The sequence below is a fragment of the Microtus pennsylvanicus genome, chromosome 18 (assembly GCF_037038515.1).
Source record: "Microtus pennsylvanicus isolate mMicPen1 chromosome 18, mMicPen1.hap1, whole genome shotgun sequence".
In the NCBI taxonomy this organism is placed as follows: Eukaryota; Metazoa; Chordata; class Mammalia; order Rodentia; family Cricetidae; genus Microtus; species Microtus pennsylvanicus.
This window is the reverse complement of record NC_134596.1, coordinates 4,981,417-4,994,042: the sequence shown is the minus strand read 5'-3', so window position 1 is coordinate 4,994,042 and position 12,626 is coordinate 4,981,417. Positions and strand designations below refer to the sequence as shown.

At 45.9% G+C, this 12,626-nt stretch overlaps 1 protein-coding gene across 1 annotated transcript; it reads right to left on the bottom strand.

The window, feature by feature from the left end:
- Positions 1-392: 392 nt before the first annotated feature.
- Misfa (mitochondrial sheath formation associated) lies at positions 393-5,780 on the bottom strand. Its single transcript, XM_075952437.1, has 4 exons — positions 5,450-5,780; positions 4,739-4,843; positions 1,862-1,899; positions 393-1,001 (listed from the first exon to the last, which is right to left on the bottom strand). Exons 1-2 carry the CDS (start codon positions 5,516-5,518, stop codon positions 4,745-4,747), a joined length of 168 nt encoding a protein of 55 aa, XP_075808552.1. The 5' UTR covers positions 5,519-5,780; the 3' UTR covers positions 393-1,001; positions 1,862-1,899; positions 4,739-4,744.
- Positions 5,781-12,626: the final 6,846 nt, after the last annotated feature.

Sequence of the window (12,626 nt, the reverse complement as noted above, 5' to 3'; positions counted from 1 at the left end):
AGAGCTGCACCTAGGTTTTGTTTATACATATGTTGTCTGAAGAGGTGGTTTGGGTTAAGAGCACAAACTACCCAAGAGCTCTTGGGGAGGACCTGAGCCCATTCCCTGCACCTGCATTGGCAGCTCACCATCACCTATAACTAACTCCAGGGGGAAACTGAGGCCTCTGTTGCATTCCAATGCAGACCTACACATACACCTACTTATAATTAAAAATAATTTTAAAAGCCGGGCGATGGTGGCGCACGCCTTTAATCCCAGTACTCGGGAGGCAGAGGCAGGTGGATCTCTGTGAGTTCGAGACCAGCCTGGTCTACAGAGCGAATTCCAGGACAGGCTCCAAAGCCACAGAGAAACCCTGTCTCGAAAAACAAAACAAAACAAAACAAAAAAAAATCTTTTAAAAGGATCATTGGATAACTTCAGGTGAGGAAGACCATTGCCTTAGCACACAACACATAGGTGTTCCTGGAAGAAGTCTGCATCTACATCCCTACTGTGTCCAGGTCTGTGCTGGCAAGATACCTGAGCCTCTTAATTTCTCTTCAGTCACTTCAAGTGAGGCCAAGACCCAGCTTCAGCAGGTCTGGGTGAGGGTTGAATACCACCTTAGCATCTCCCCTTGTATTTAAATGAACCCTGTGGGATAATTTTTACTTTTGGACTCAGGATTTGGGATATAGTATTTGGGAAGTGGGTCTAAAAAATCATTACTTATGATTACCCAAGAGGGACAATTTAAATGAGGTGTCTCAGCCTTAGAGGCTTTGACAAATAGGACCTGACCATCACCCACTCACTCCCATCTACCAACTCACTCTCTGTCTCTGTTAGGAGAATATTGTCTTTGTTCATCTTAAGATGCGTGGTTAACTACACAGAATCTGACAAAATAATATGCGATTACTTTATGTGAAACCTACAACAGGAACTGGGCAGTTGGGTGTTCTTCACAGCTGCATGACTTCACCGGGGTCATCTTTGTTTACTTCCAAGGGGGTCTGGGAGGGAAAGAAAACGCATATGTCAGAAGACTAGCATTGCTAGGCTAAGCTGTAGGGCTGAGGCAGGTGCCTCATCCTGTTACCCAAAGCATTTTATGCTTGCCACCAAAAAGTGCTCGGCACTGCAGGAACTGGCAGAGGGCAGAGATGTCTGCCACCAGAACCCCACCTGGGCTTGGTGGGCTGATGTAGGAAGTAATATTGAAGACTAAACATTTTTTTTAATGATGTTGCCTTTTTTTTTAAGATTTTATTTATTAAGTATATAGTGGTCTGCCAGAAGAGGCACCAGATCCCACTATAGATGGCCATGAACCACCCAATGTGGTTGCTGGGAATTGAACTCAGGACCTCTGGAAGAGCAGCCAGTGCTCTTAACCTGTGAGCCATCTCTCCAGCCCCAAAGACATTTTTAAATATTTTGTCTGCATCGGCAGAGATTAGCTTTGAACCCTAGTCTTCTAAAAAATAAAGTATGTGTACGAACACACCTGAGAAACTGAGGTGTAGTTTACATGGTAGGTGCCCAGCGTGCAGGAGGCCCTGGCTCTCACCCACAGCACTACGTAATCTCAGCAGTCTGGAGGTGGAGGTGGAGAACCAAGGCAATCTTGGCTCTATTGCTAGCTCCAAACCATCCTTGGCTGAGTGAGACATCTGCCCTTTAGAAGTACATTCTAGGAAGCTAGAAAGCTCCCCGTTCTAAGCAGAGTGGCTAACAGTAGAAGCAGGCACATTATAGGAACTTTTTCTCAAATACTAAAGAGAATGTTTCTAAAGTTGTTAGGACCGGATTTTCATGCTTTCCGTGTTAATGCTAGGGACTCTGACAGTAAAGAAGTCAAATGTACACTTACCCCTCCTGGGGGATATTTATATCCCTTCCACATCGTTCCTGCAATGAGAACCATCCATAAAACAACGATCATTGTGGGCCTTCTTGGCTGCTGCGGGCGGGGAGTGGTTACTGGAAGGCCTGGTTCTATTCGCAGGATCCTGGGACTCTGTCTGGTTTCATTCCAGACCAGATGTTGTCTGGCCCAGCATGGCAGTTCCTGACTGGTGAACTTTGTGGCCTAGGCTAAACTAAAATGGCCATTTTGGGAGGTAAAGCTCGGGCACCAATTATGACATCAGTCCCTGTGTCACTGGGCCTCCAGGGTGAGAGCATCAATAGGTTGGCCAGGACAGAGGCACTTTGGGTTGAAAGAAACCTCAAAAGGGAGCTATTCTCTCACCTCTGTTTAGAACCTTAATAGGCCATTACATAACATACGCATTGGCTTAAACGAATCAAAGGCAGAAAAAGACTTCTGTGACACATAAAAACCACCTGGACTTATTAGGGGAATTAATAAACTAGGTGGACAACAGCTTTATTTATTTATAAGGCTATAATTAAGCCACCTAAAGAAGTCTCGTATTTTGTAAGATGGCAATCCAACCCTCATCCAGCTAAACCTCTTAATACCTCTCTGGGAAAGGAACAGAAGGATGATATTGGCTGCTTACGGTGCTCTTTCCCAAGCACAAAATAATTCCGGTGGCTTCGAGTCACATTCTGTGGCAGCGGGTTGGCTGACCAAGTGTCACTTCTCACACACCCAATGGGATAGATTTGAGCCAGTGGGTTGAGGGAGAACAGAAGGCCAGCTTTCTCATTTCCTGCTCTTACTATACCTGGGGCCAGGGCTACCATCCCTTGCCTTCTGGAGTAGTTTCCCTACAAATCCTTCTGCTCTATCAAAGTCTACCAAATTAAGACTACCAAGAGAAGCCACGTGGTGGTGGCGCATGCCTGTAATCCCACACTCACTAGGCAGAGGCAGGTCTGGTCTACAAAGTCAGTTCCAGGACAACCAGGGCTACAGAGAAGCTCTGTCTTGACAAACAAACAAAAAGAATACCAAGAGTAAACTTCCTCCAGCAATGCTAACTGCTCTGAAATGGGTGAACTGGCGCAAGTCCAGGAGAGGGCCTGCAGGAAGGAGTGTGAGATGTTTGGAGGTCCGGCTTGCACCCCCACAACGAGCTGGTTGTGTGTTGTGTATACCCAAGGTATAAATGCTTGCTAATAGGTTCTCATTTCACTTCGTTAAATCTGTAGTTTACTGATTTTCAAGGTTTGCACTAGATACCTTACATGGATTCCCAAATGAGATATTCACAAAAATAGTAAAAGGCCGAAATAGTACCAGTGAATGAACTGATGTTCAGAGGATTTAAACCTCCCCAGTTCATGCAGTAAGTTGCAAAGCTGGGTCTTGATCTCAGGTTCCTGTTACTTCTAGCTTCCCAGCTCTCTAGAAGGGGCATTAGAAATACTCATCTGGAAATGGTCCAGGTAAGGGTTCCTACAGCCGTGTGGCACAGCCAGTGGAAAGCATGAGCCTTTTTATTAACGGCCATACCAAGAGTGGGCTTATGCCTCCAAATTGTCTCAGTGCCCAAGCTCAGGTGTGCAGTGTTTTGTTTTGTTGGGGTTTTTTTTTTGGTTTTGGTTTTTTTGAGACAGGGTTTCTCTATAGCTTTGGAGCCTGTCCTGGAACTAGCTCTTGTAGACCAGGCTGGTCTCAAACTCACAGAGATCCACCTGCCTCTGCCTCCCGAGTGCTGGGATTAAAGGCGTGTTCCACCACCGCCTGGCGTGTGCAGTGTTTTTAAAGATAAAAGCCACAATTATACCAGTGAAGGATTTGGAGTGACCTAGTAACATCTGTTCTCTTGCAAAACTCGGCATGCTTTCAAGATACCACATGGCATTAGCTTTGATTTACGCTTCCTTTCAGTTATTTTATTTTATTTTACTTTTTTTTTTTTTTTTTTTTTTGTGTGTGTGTGTGTGTGTGTGTGTGTGTGTGTGTGTGTGTGTTTCGAGACAAGGTTTCTCTGTGGTTTTGGAGCCTGTCCTGGAACTAGCTCTGTAGACCAGTCTGGTCTCGAACTCACAGAGATCCACCTGCCTCTGCCTCCCGAGTGCTGGGATTAAAGGCGTGCGCCACCACCGCCCGACTTCTTTCAGTTATTTTAGCTTTATGTTTTAGCGTGGACAAACATTAATGATTCTGGTTACTACGTCTGGAGCATGGTCAGGGTGTTGCGGGATATGGCTGTCGTGAAGGGGCAGGAGGCTGAGAAGTGTCTAAGCGTGCACAAAACAAGACGGTGACAGGGTGGCGCTGCCGCAGTCATTTCCATCCGAGCCGTGCGCGGTGGCCCACGACTGCAACCCCAGCACTCCGGAGGCAGAGGCAGGGAGATCTCTGTGTTCGAGTGTGAGGTCAGCCTGGTTTACGTAGTGGGCTCCTAGGGGTCCATAGCGAGTCCTTGTCTCAAAACAGGAGAGAAAAATAAAGGATCTATTTAGGAAGAGAAGGGAGATGAGGGAGGAAAACGAGAGCAGAGAGGAGGGGTAATACGATCAAAGTCGGCTATACACATGGATATACAGACCCTTTTACTATAGCATATGAGTATGTAGGAGAAAATATATAATTAACATGGGCTAATATAATATAGTGTTTGTGAAATAATGGACTAATACGTGGAATTTGCTCAGAAGGAACCCTGGGAGGCATGGTTATTTACAGGCAGCTGGTTCTCAGCCTGCTTTCCCCAGCAGTACCCCCCAGTCCTCCCCCCCAATACACATCTAAAGCCATCCCCTCCACAGTTGGCCTGTGTCTGGCAAGGGTGTTGGAGCATTCTACGGACAGGGACCCAGCCCGACAGACCTGATCTCACAGCAGCAGCAGCAGCTCATCCTCCAAAGCTTGGCTTCTTCGCCGTGCCTTGGACTCCCAAACAGGCAACCCCTCTTTCCACTTTAGAGTTGGAGGCTGAGTCAGAAAGAAAATTAGAGGTAGACACGGCCCCGCTCATCAACCCCGTGGGAAGTCAGTGTTTCTGTGTGGTGAACGAAGGAGCCCGTTAGGGAATGCCTCATCCCATTGTCCCTAATAGAAACTCCTCATCTGCTTGGCTTGAAACTCTGAAGTTAGGCACTGTGACCAGCAGAACTGTAAAAAAAAGCTGTTTTTTTTAAAAAAAAAATGCCATAATGCCTGGGTACAAATGACACTATCAAAGCAGGTGGAGGGGTATTAAACCCTCCAAAGAGGGATGCCCCAGGAGCTGGAGAGATGGCTCAGTGGTTAAGAGCACCGCCTGCTCTTCCAGAGGTCCTGAGTTCAATTCCCAGCAACCACATGGTGGCTCACAACCATCTGTAATGAGATCTGGTGCCCTCTTCTGGCCTGCAGGCATACATGCATACAGAATATTGTATACATAATAAATAAATAAATAAATATTAAAAAAAAGAAGGATGCCCCAATGGGATGAGATGTTCCTGTCACATCCTGACTTTCCCTGTTTGGTCAGAAATCCCAGACGGGAGCATAAAGCCGAGCCCGAAGTAGCTGGGATGCAAGGCTGGTGCTTACCATCACCTCTGGAAATGTCCCCATGTAGGATGCAAGCCCAACAAAAAGAATCCAGCCCAGCACGATCATCACCAAAAGAAAAGTAATTTCTGAGCTACAATCACACGGTGAGAGACTGTTCGCCAAGATCTTGGCAAAGGCGCGAACTCATGAAACCTTCAGTTGATAGACGTGTCGCACGCTAGTTCCATTCCTTGATTCCAAAGGATCTGAGACTCTCTCAGGTTGGAGTCTGGGAAGGCATTGTGACATCATCGGTCATGTGGCTTGGGTTTGGCTGCTAGAGATACTTCCCCCAGACAGTACCTCAGCCCTGTGAGTTCTTCATGTGCTTCCCTGCACAACACTGCCACAAGGTAGGCACCATCCCTATAACCCTATTTCACTAATGGAATGTAGATGCTCACTCAGACAGCGTCGAAGACCTCACTTTTGGCAAGCATAGCAACACATTTTGTTATGTCTGACCGCCAGGCACCCGTGTTCTTCTACGTACACGCAACTCCATATGTATAGACGGTCTTCTTGTGTCGTTCTGCTAAAGATGACCGTACTTCATGCATGAATGAGAAACTTGCTCCTCCCCACAAACGATACACCCAAGTCATTAAAATGAGTCTTGCAAACCACATGTGGTGCTATGCAGTCCCAGCACTAGGGAGGTTAAGGCAGGCCGATGGCTGAGTTTAAACCAGCATGGTTACTTAGTAAATTTCCTTCCAGTCAGAGCTCCCTAGCAAGACCATCTCAAAATAAACAACAATACCTATACTTTTTTCTTTTTAAACACAAGTTCTGTGTATCTCTGGCTGCCCTGAAACTCACAGAGATCCATCTGCCTCTGCCTTCTGAGTTCTGATTAAAGGCAGGCATTACCATGTCTAGCTTTCTTCTTTTTGTTTTTCTTTTGTTTTGCTTTTTGAGACAGGGTTTCTCTGCGTGCCCTGGCTGTACTGGAACTTAGAGATCTGCCTGCCTCTGCCTCCTGAGTGCTGAGATTAAAGGCATATACCACCTCCACCTGGCTGTTTTCTTTCATTTTTCTTAATGTGAAGTCTTACTGAAATATAATCTACATATGATAAAACTTATTCTTTCTTTTTAGTGTAGAGGAGAAACCTGCTACTGAGTGAATGACTGGAAGCATCACTCCAGCCCCTGGCCTGGGAGTTGCGTTGGTCCAGACTCCAGCTCCCCAGCCTGGCAAGCGCTGACCCCTCACCGGGGAGGGTCAGGACCACTTCCACAAGCTATTTAGGCTCACGGGAAGAGGGGAGGAATACATGGTTTCCGGGATTTGTGTGAGCTCCTCTCCCCGCCATGCTGTCTCAGTCCACCTTTGAGTGCTGCATTTATTAAACACGGGCATTTTAATTTGGTCTAATCTGGTTTAATTGGCGTTATTTGCGTAGGCAGAGTGGCTTTTCTTAAGATTAAAGCAAACACTGAGTTTTGAAAAATACATCAACGGTCTTGTACCTACCATTATCAAAAAGGAAATGTTTCTGAGCACTTCTAAGAACTGTGCACCCAGTCACTGGGTTCTCGAGACCATGTGTGCATTTTTGTATTTTCTAACTTTTATATTCTATTTAATGTGCATGGCTTTTTGTCTACATGTCTGTCTGTACACCACTGAGTTCCTGGGGTCTACAAAGGCTGGCAGAAAACTCTGGGGCCCCGTAACTGCATTTACAGACAGTTGTGACCACCATGTTGGTGCTAGAAATTGAACTTTTTTGTTTGATTGGTTTTTATTTTTGTATGTATGTATGTATTTCTTTATTTTGATATAGGGTTTCTCTGTACAGCCTTGGCTGTCTGGGAACTCACTCTATAGACCAGGCTGGCCTCAAACTCATAGAGATGCACCTGCCTCTGCTCCCCAAGTGCTGGGATTATCTGCGTGTGCCAACACCTTTATTATTATATCTTTCATCTTATCCAGATAATTTTTATGTTTTATTTTTCTTTATGTTATGTGTGTGTGTTGCGAATATTTCAGCCTGGGAGTGTGGGTTTACACGGATCTGAGAAATGAAAACTCAGACATGCATCGAGAATGAATTTAGCCTTTGTAACTGCAGGGGGTTCAGTCTCAGTGAACTGAAGCACCTTCCCTTCTCCTCAGCATCTTTTTTTTTCTATATTTACACTTAGCTAGTCGATTCTCATATTTCAAAATAAACTAATAGTAGCTTCCAACAATACAAGGCCAGGTGCAAACACCTGATTCATGAGGTACCAAGGTTTTCCAGTTCCCTCTAAACCAAGTTTTGCATAGGCTTTGTGTCCATGGGAAACTCTCAGTCAAGATTCACAGGGGCAACAAGAGGTATTTGTAACACAAAGGAAGGCCTAGGGGCTGTGTCAGGTGTAACCCAGCGGGGGTTTCGTGGCTAGTGCAGGTTGCTTGCTATCCCTCTGGCGCCAGACCAGCGGGACATTATACCACACTGTGGGTGTTTTGCCTGTTTGTATGTCTGTGCACCCTTGCAGGCAGTGCCTGTGGAGGCCAGGTAAGGGTGGTCCGAGGAATTTGAGTGACAGATGGTTGTGAGCGCTGGAAATCCACCTCCTTGTTTTTGAGGTAGTCCTCCCACTGAGTTCCCAGGGCTTTAATACTCATCTGTTTCCACCTCCCCGGGACTGGCATTATAAGATCAAGTCGGCAAGCCTGGCTGTTTAAAGTGGGTTCGAGTCGGGCGGTGGTGGCGCACGCCTTTAATCCCAGCACTTGGGAGGCAGAGGCAGGCGGATCTCTGTGAGTTCGAGGCCAGCCTGGTCTACAAGAGGTAGTTCCAGGACAGGAACCAAAAAGCTACGGAGAAACCCTGTCTCGAAAAATCCAAAAAAAAAAAAAAGTTTCGGGCTGGAGAGATGGCTCAGAGGTTGAGAGCACTGATTGTTCTTCCAGAGGTCCTGAGTTCAATTCCCAGCAACCACATGGTGGCTCACAACCATCTCTAATAAGATCTGGTGCCAGCTTCTGGCCTGCAGGGACACATGCAGACAGAACATTGTATACATAATAAATAAAAATAAATCTTTAAAAAAAAATTTAAAAAAAAATAAAAAAATAAAGTGGGTTCGAGGGAATAAAGCCAGGTTCTTAGTGCTTCTGCAGCAAGCACTTAGCTGACTGGACTCTCCGCAGCCTCCACTCTTGAGTGCTTTTATTTCTGGAAGACAAGCCCCTTTGCCCCCCAAAACCCGGTCTCACTGTGTATCTGTGGCTGACCTGGAACTAACCCAGATCCGCCTGCCTCTGCCTCCTAAATGTAGGGATTAAAGGCGTGCACCGCTATGTCCACCTTGTAAAATAGACTTAAAAGCATGTCAGATTTCTGGGGCTGGAGAGACAACTCAGCAAGTTAAAGAGCATTGGGTGCTCTTCCAGAAAGAAGACCTGGTTGATTCCTAACATTCACTGTAACTCCAGTTCCAGGCGCTTTGACGCCCTCTGCCTTCCCAGGGCACTTGTACACTCCCACAGGTGTGTGTGTGTGTGTGTGTGTGTGTGTGTGTGTGTGTGTTTGTATACACACACATAAAAGTGAAGACATCCTTTTTGTTTTCTTTGTATTGGTATGGGTGTTTTGCCTGCATGTATGTCTACACACCATGTTCATTCATTCCTGGTGCCCACGGAGGCCGAAGACAGCATTGGATCCCCATGGAGCTGGAGTTAACAGACTGCTGTGAGCCTCTGCGTGGGTGCTGGGAAGTGAATCCAGGTCCTTTGGAAGAACAGCCAGTGTTTCTTACCACTTAGCCATCTCTTCAACCCAAATAAATAAATCTTTAAAAAAAGAAAAGCTCAGATACATCCCTCTTTTCTTCATAACCTTCTTCCAATGGCTTTTCTTTCTTACTAATGGACTGAGAAAGAAGACAGCAATCCCTGACATATGACATATATGCATCTTGACACAAACACACACACACACACAGAGCTGCTTATTATATAGCTAAACTCAGTATTGACAGAATTTGCCCTGTGGCTCTGAGCTAGATCAGTTCATTCTTCTGTTGGACAGAGACAGCCCATAGAATACTAACACTGCAGAGATGAAAGCAATGAAATACCAAACAGCCTCCTCTCTGCTAAACTTCACTACCTCTGCTGCTTTGCCAGCCACAGCCTTCTCATCACCCAAGTGTGCCATCTTACAAGATCTTCACTGGTAAATTAGTCACAGAAACGACTCTGCTCCCGATAGCACACATCCAGAATGAGCCTCTTTCCCTTACAGCTTCCACCAAGTGTCCAAATCCCATAACAGAATCGAACGCTTCAAATACCATCTCCCTGAGCTGTACCAATGACCCTCACAAACCTGCTCCCTCGCTGTAAGGAGCAATAAACCTAGTTTCTTAAATACAGCTATGTTCCAGCTTCTGGTTGCTAAGTCTCCTCAAGCCAGAGTCCTGCACAGTGACCGACTTGACCACCAAGGTTGGCTGAAACAGGCTGCCTGACAGCTGGGAGCAGAGATCAGCAACAGAGCTAGGCACCTGATTTCTGTCCCCAGCATCCAAAACAAACCGCTTTCTCAGACTGTCCCTAGAGTTTCTGGTCAACTAAGTCTATATCGCTCATGTTCAATAAGCTGATTTTAGTAATTTCTCAATGTATAAATATTTCAAGACATCATACAGTAAGGATATACACTTTTGTGTCAACAAATGAGTTCTCCCAAGTTCCCCTATTTGTTTTTTAAATAAATATTTGTTTTTATTTTATGTGTATGAGTGTTTCAGCTGCTTGTATGTGCACCATGCGAATGCCTGGTGTCTGAGGAGGCCAGAAGAGGACATCAGACCCCTGGAGCTGGAGATAGAGGTAGTTGTGAGCTGCCTTGTGGGGGCTGAGAATAGAATCTTACTCCCTGTAAGAGCAGCAAGCTGCAGCAAACAGCTACACCATCTCTCCACTCCACCTTCACTGTTTAAATTATATATGTGTGTGTGTGTGTGTGTGTGTGTGTGTGTGTGTGTGTGTGTGTGTGGTATGATGTTTTACTCTTTTGGCTTTTGTTTTGTTTTTTTGTTTTTTGTTTTTCAAGACAGGGTTTCTCTGTAGCTTTGAAGCCTGACCTGGAACTAGCTCTTGTAGACTAGCCTGGCCTCGAACTCACAGAGACCCACCTGCCTCTGCCTCCTGAGTGCTGGGATTAAAGGCATGTGACACCACCACCCAGCTTTCTTTTGGCTTTTTTGAAGGATCTGCTACCCAGCTCCCAAATAAATGGCACACACAGAGGTTTGTTCTTCGTTACAAATGCGTGGCCTTAGCTTGGCTTGTTTCTTGTCAGCTTTTCTTAACTTTCTTAAATTATTCTGACTACCTTTTGTCTCTGGGCTTTTATCTTTATCTATTTCTGTATACCTTTCTTTCCTTCTTACTCTGTGACTGGCTGGGTGGCTGACCTGATATCCTCCCCTCCTTCTTCTCTGTTCCTCCTTCCCTCTCCTTCCTAGATTTTGCCTTGAATTTATACTTTCTGCCTGCCAGCCCTGCCTACCCTTACTCCTGCCTCACTTTTGGCCGTCCATCTCTTTATTAGAACCATCAGGTGTTCTAGACAGGCACAGTAACACAACTTCACAGAGTTAAACAAATGCAGCGTAAACAAAAGTCACACACCTGAGGATAATATTCCCCAACATATGTGCGTCTGCACTCTTGAGTGCAGGTTCCCTGGGAGGCCAGAGGTGTCCTACAGGCCTGGAGCCAGAGTTACAATTGACATAAATTGCCCAGCCATCTCTCCAGCCTCAGGAATTTGCATTTCCAGCAGGTTATTGTGAGTGCACTATACCAGAAACAAAGATGGATTTTGCTGGCTATGAAGCTGGAGGAACCTCACTCAGACCGAGGACTCTCCCTTGGGTACAGCAGGGATCCTGACCCCTGCTGCACAAAGAGTTTCAGGAAAAGTTAGAATGAAAAAGGCAGTTTATTAGACAAAAATACAAAACACAACATGTTATGTGGTTTAAGGAAGGTGGTCTATAAGACTAATTCTTAAATATGGTGGTATGCTTATTTCCTCACGGGATTCTTCTACGGTAAGTGATATTATAAGGAGATTTATGAGGTGTAATGTGTAGGCATGGATCAAAAGAATGAAAGCCATTTTGCAATGCATAGGTTTCACAAGGTTGATGTGTTTTGATTGACTGTAAGCATAGCTTACTAGCCATTTTAATAATCCTGTGATGCTTTCAGGAAAGAGAATTTCATTTTTGGTCAGTCATGTCAAAATTATTACTTTTTTAAATTTATTTTTACTTTACGTGTATGAGGGTTTTACCTGCAGGTGCCAGTGGGGGCCAGAAGAAGGCAACCGGAGCAGTAGACAGTTGGCATGTGGGTGCTGAGATCGAATTCATGTCCTCTGGAGGTGCACCAAGGGCTCCTGTCGAAATTTTTTTTTTTTTTATTTTTCGAGACAGGGTTTCTCCGTAACTTTTGGTTCCTGTCCTGGAACTAGCTCTTGTAGACCAGGCTGGTCTCGAACTCACAGAGATCTGCCTGCCTCTGCCTCCCGAGTGCTGGGATTAAAGGCGTGCGCCACCACCGCCCGGCTTCGAAATTCTTTTTTTTTTTTTTTTTTAAGAAATTCTTGACTCTTCGTAGAAATTAACCAAATCCAGATACATGAGGGGACTTTTTCCCTTACCCACGTCGTCTTGGCCTTTCGGTCTTTTTTATCATCGGCCTCACTAGCTCAGTTATCTGACGAGACTCCACTAGATTTCTCATCTACCCCTAACTACTCCAAAACTTTGATTTTGAACATCCAAATCCAGCTACAGTTTTTGGTTTTGATGGTCGGTCCCCTCCGCGCCCCACCGCTCGCATTCTGGGCTGAAATCAAGTCTTCCCAGAATTTGCTTGCACCAGTTTGCTCATGGGTTCTTCCTAGCTAAGTTTCCCTCAGGAAGCCAAGGTGTTTTTCCGCCTGGCAGGGCGCTGCGGTCCCCGGAGCTCCGGGTTGTTTTCCATCTCCGGCTTTTGGTTTGGGCTCAAAATCCGCCGAGTCGCCCGGCTGGAAGGAGAGCTCGGGATTCCGGTCAACGCCCTGCTCCGAGCACCGCCCAGGCGTGCGTCCTGCGGGAATCGGCCAACTGGAAGGGGCAGGGACCGTCCTCTGTGGACTTTTGGGCC

Bases quoted from the DNA above. Each gene is read 5' to 3' on its own strand.
- Misfa (XM_075952437.1), bottom strand. From the start codon at position 5,518: ATGATCGTGCTGGGCTGGATTCTTTTTGTTGGGCTTGCATCCTACATG. The intron at 4,844-5,449 runs GTAAGCACCAGC...TTTCTGACTCAG, and splicing joins GGACATTTCCAGAGGTGATG to CCTCCAACTCTAAAGTGGAA.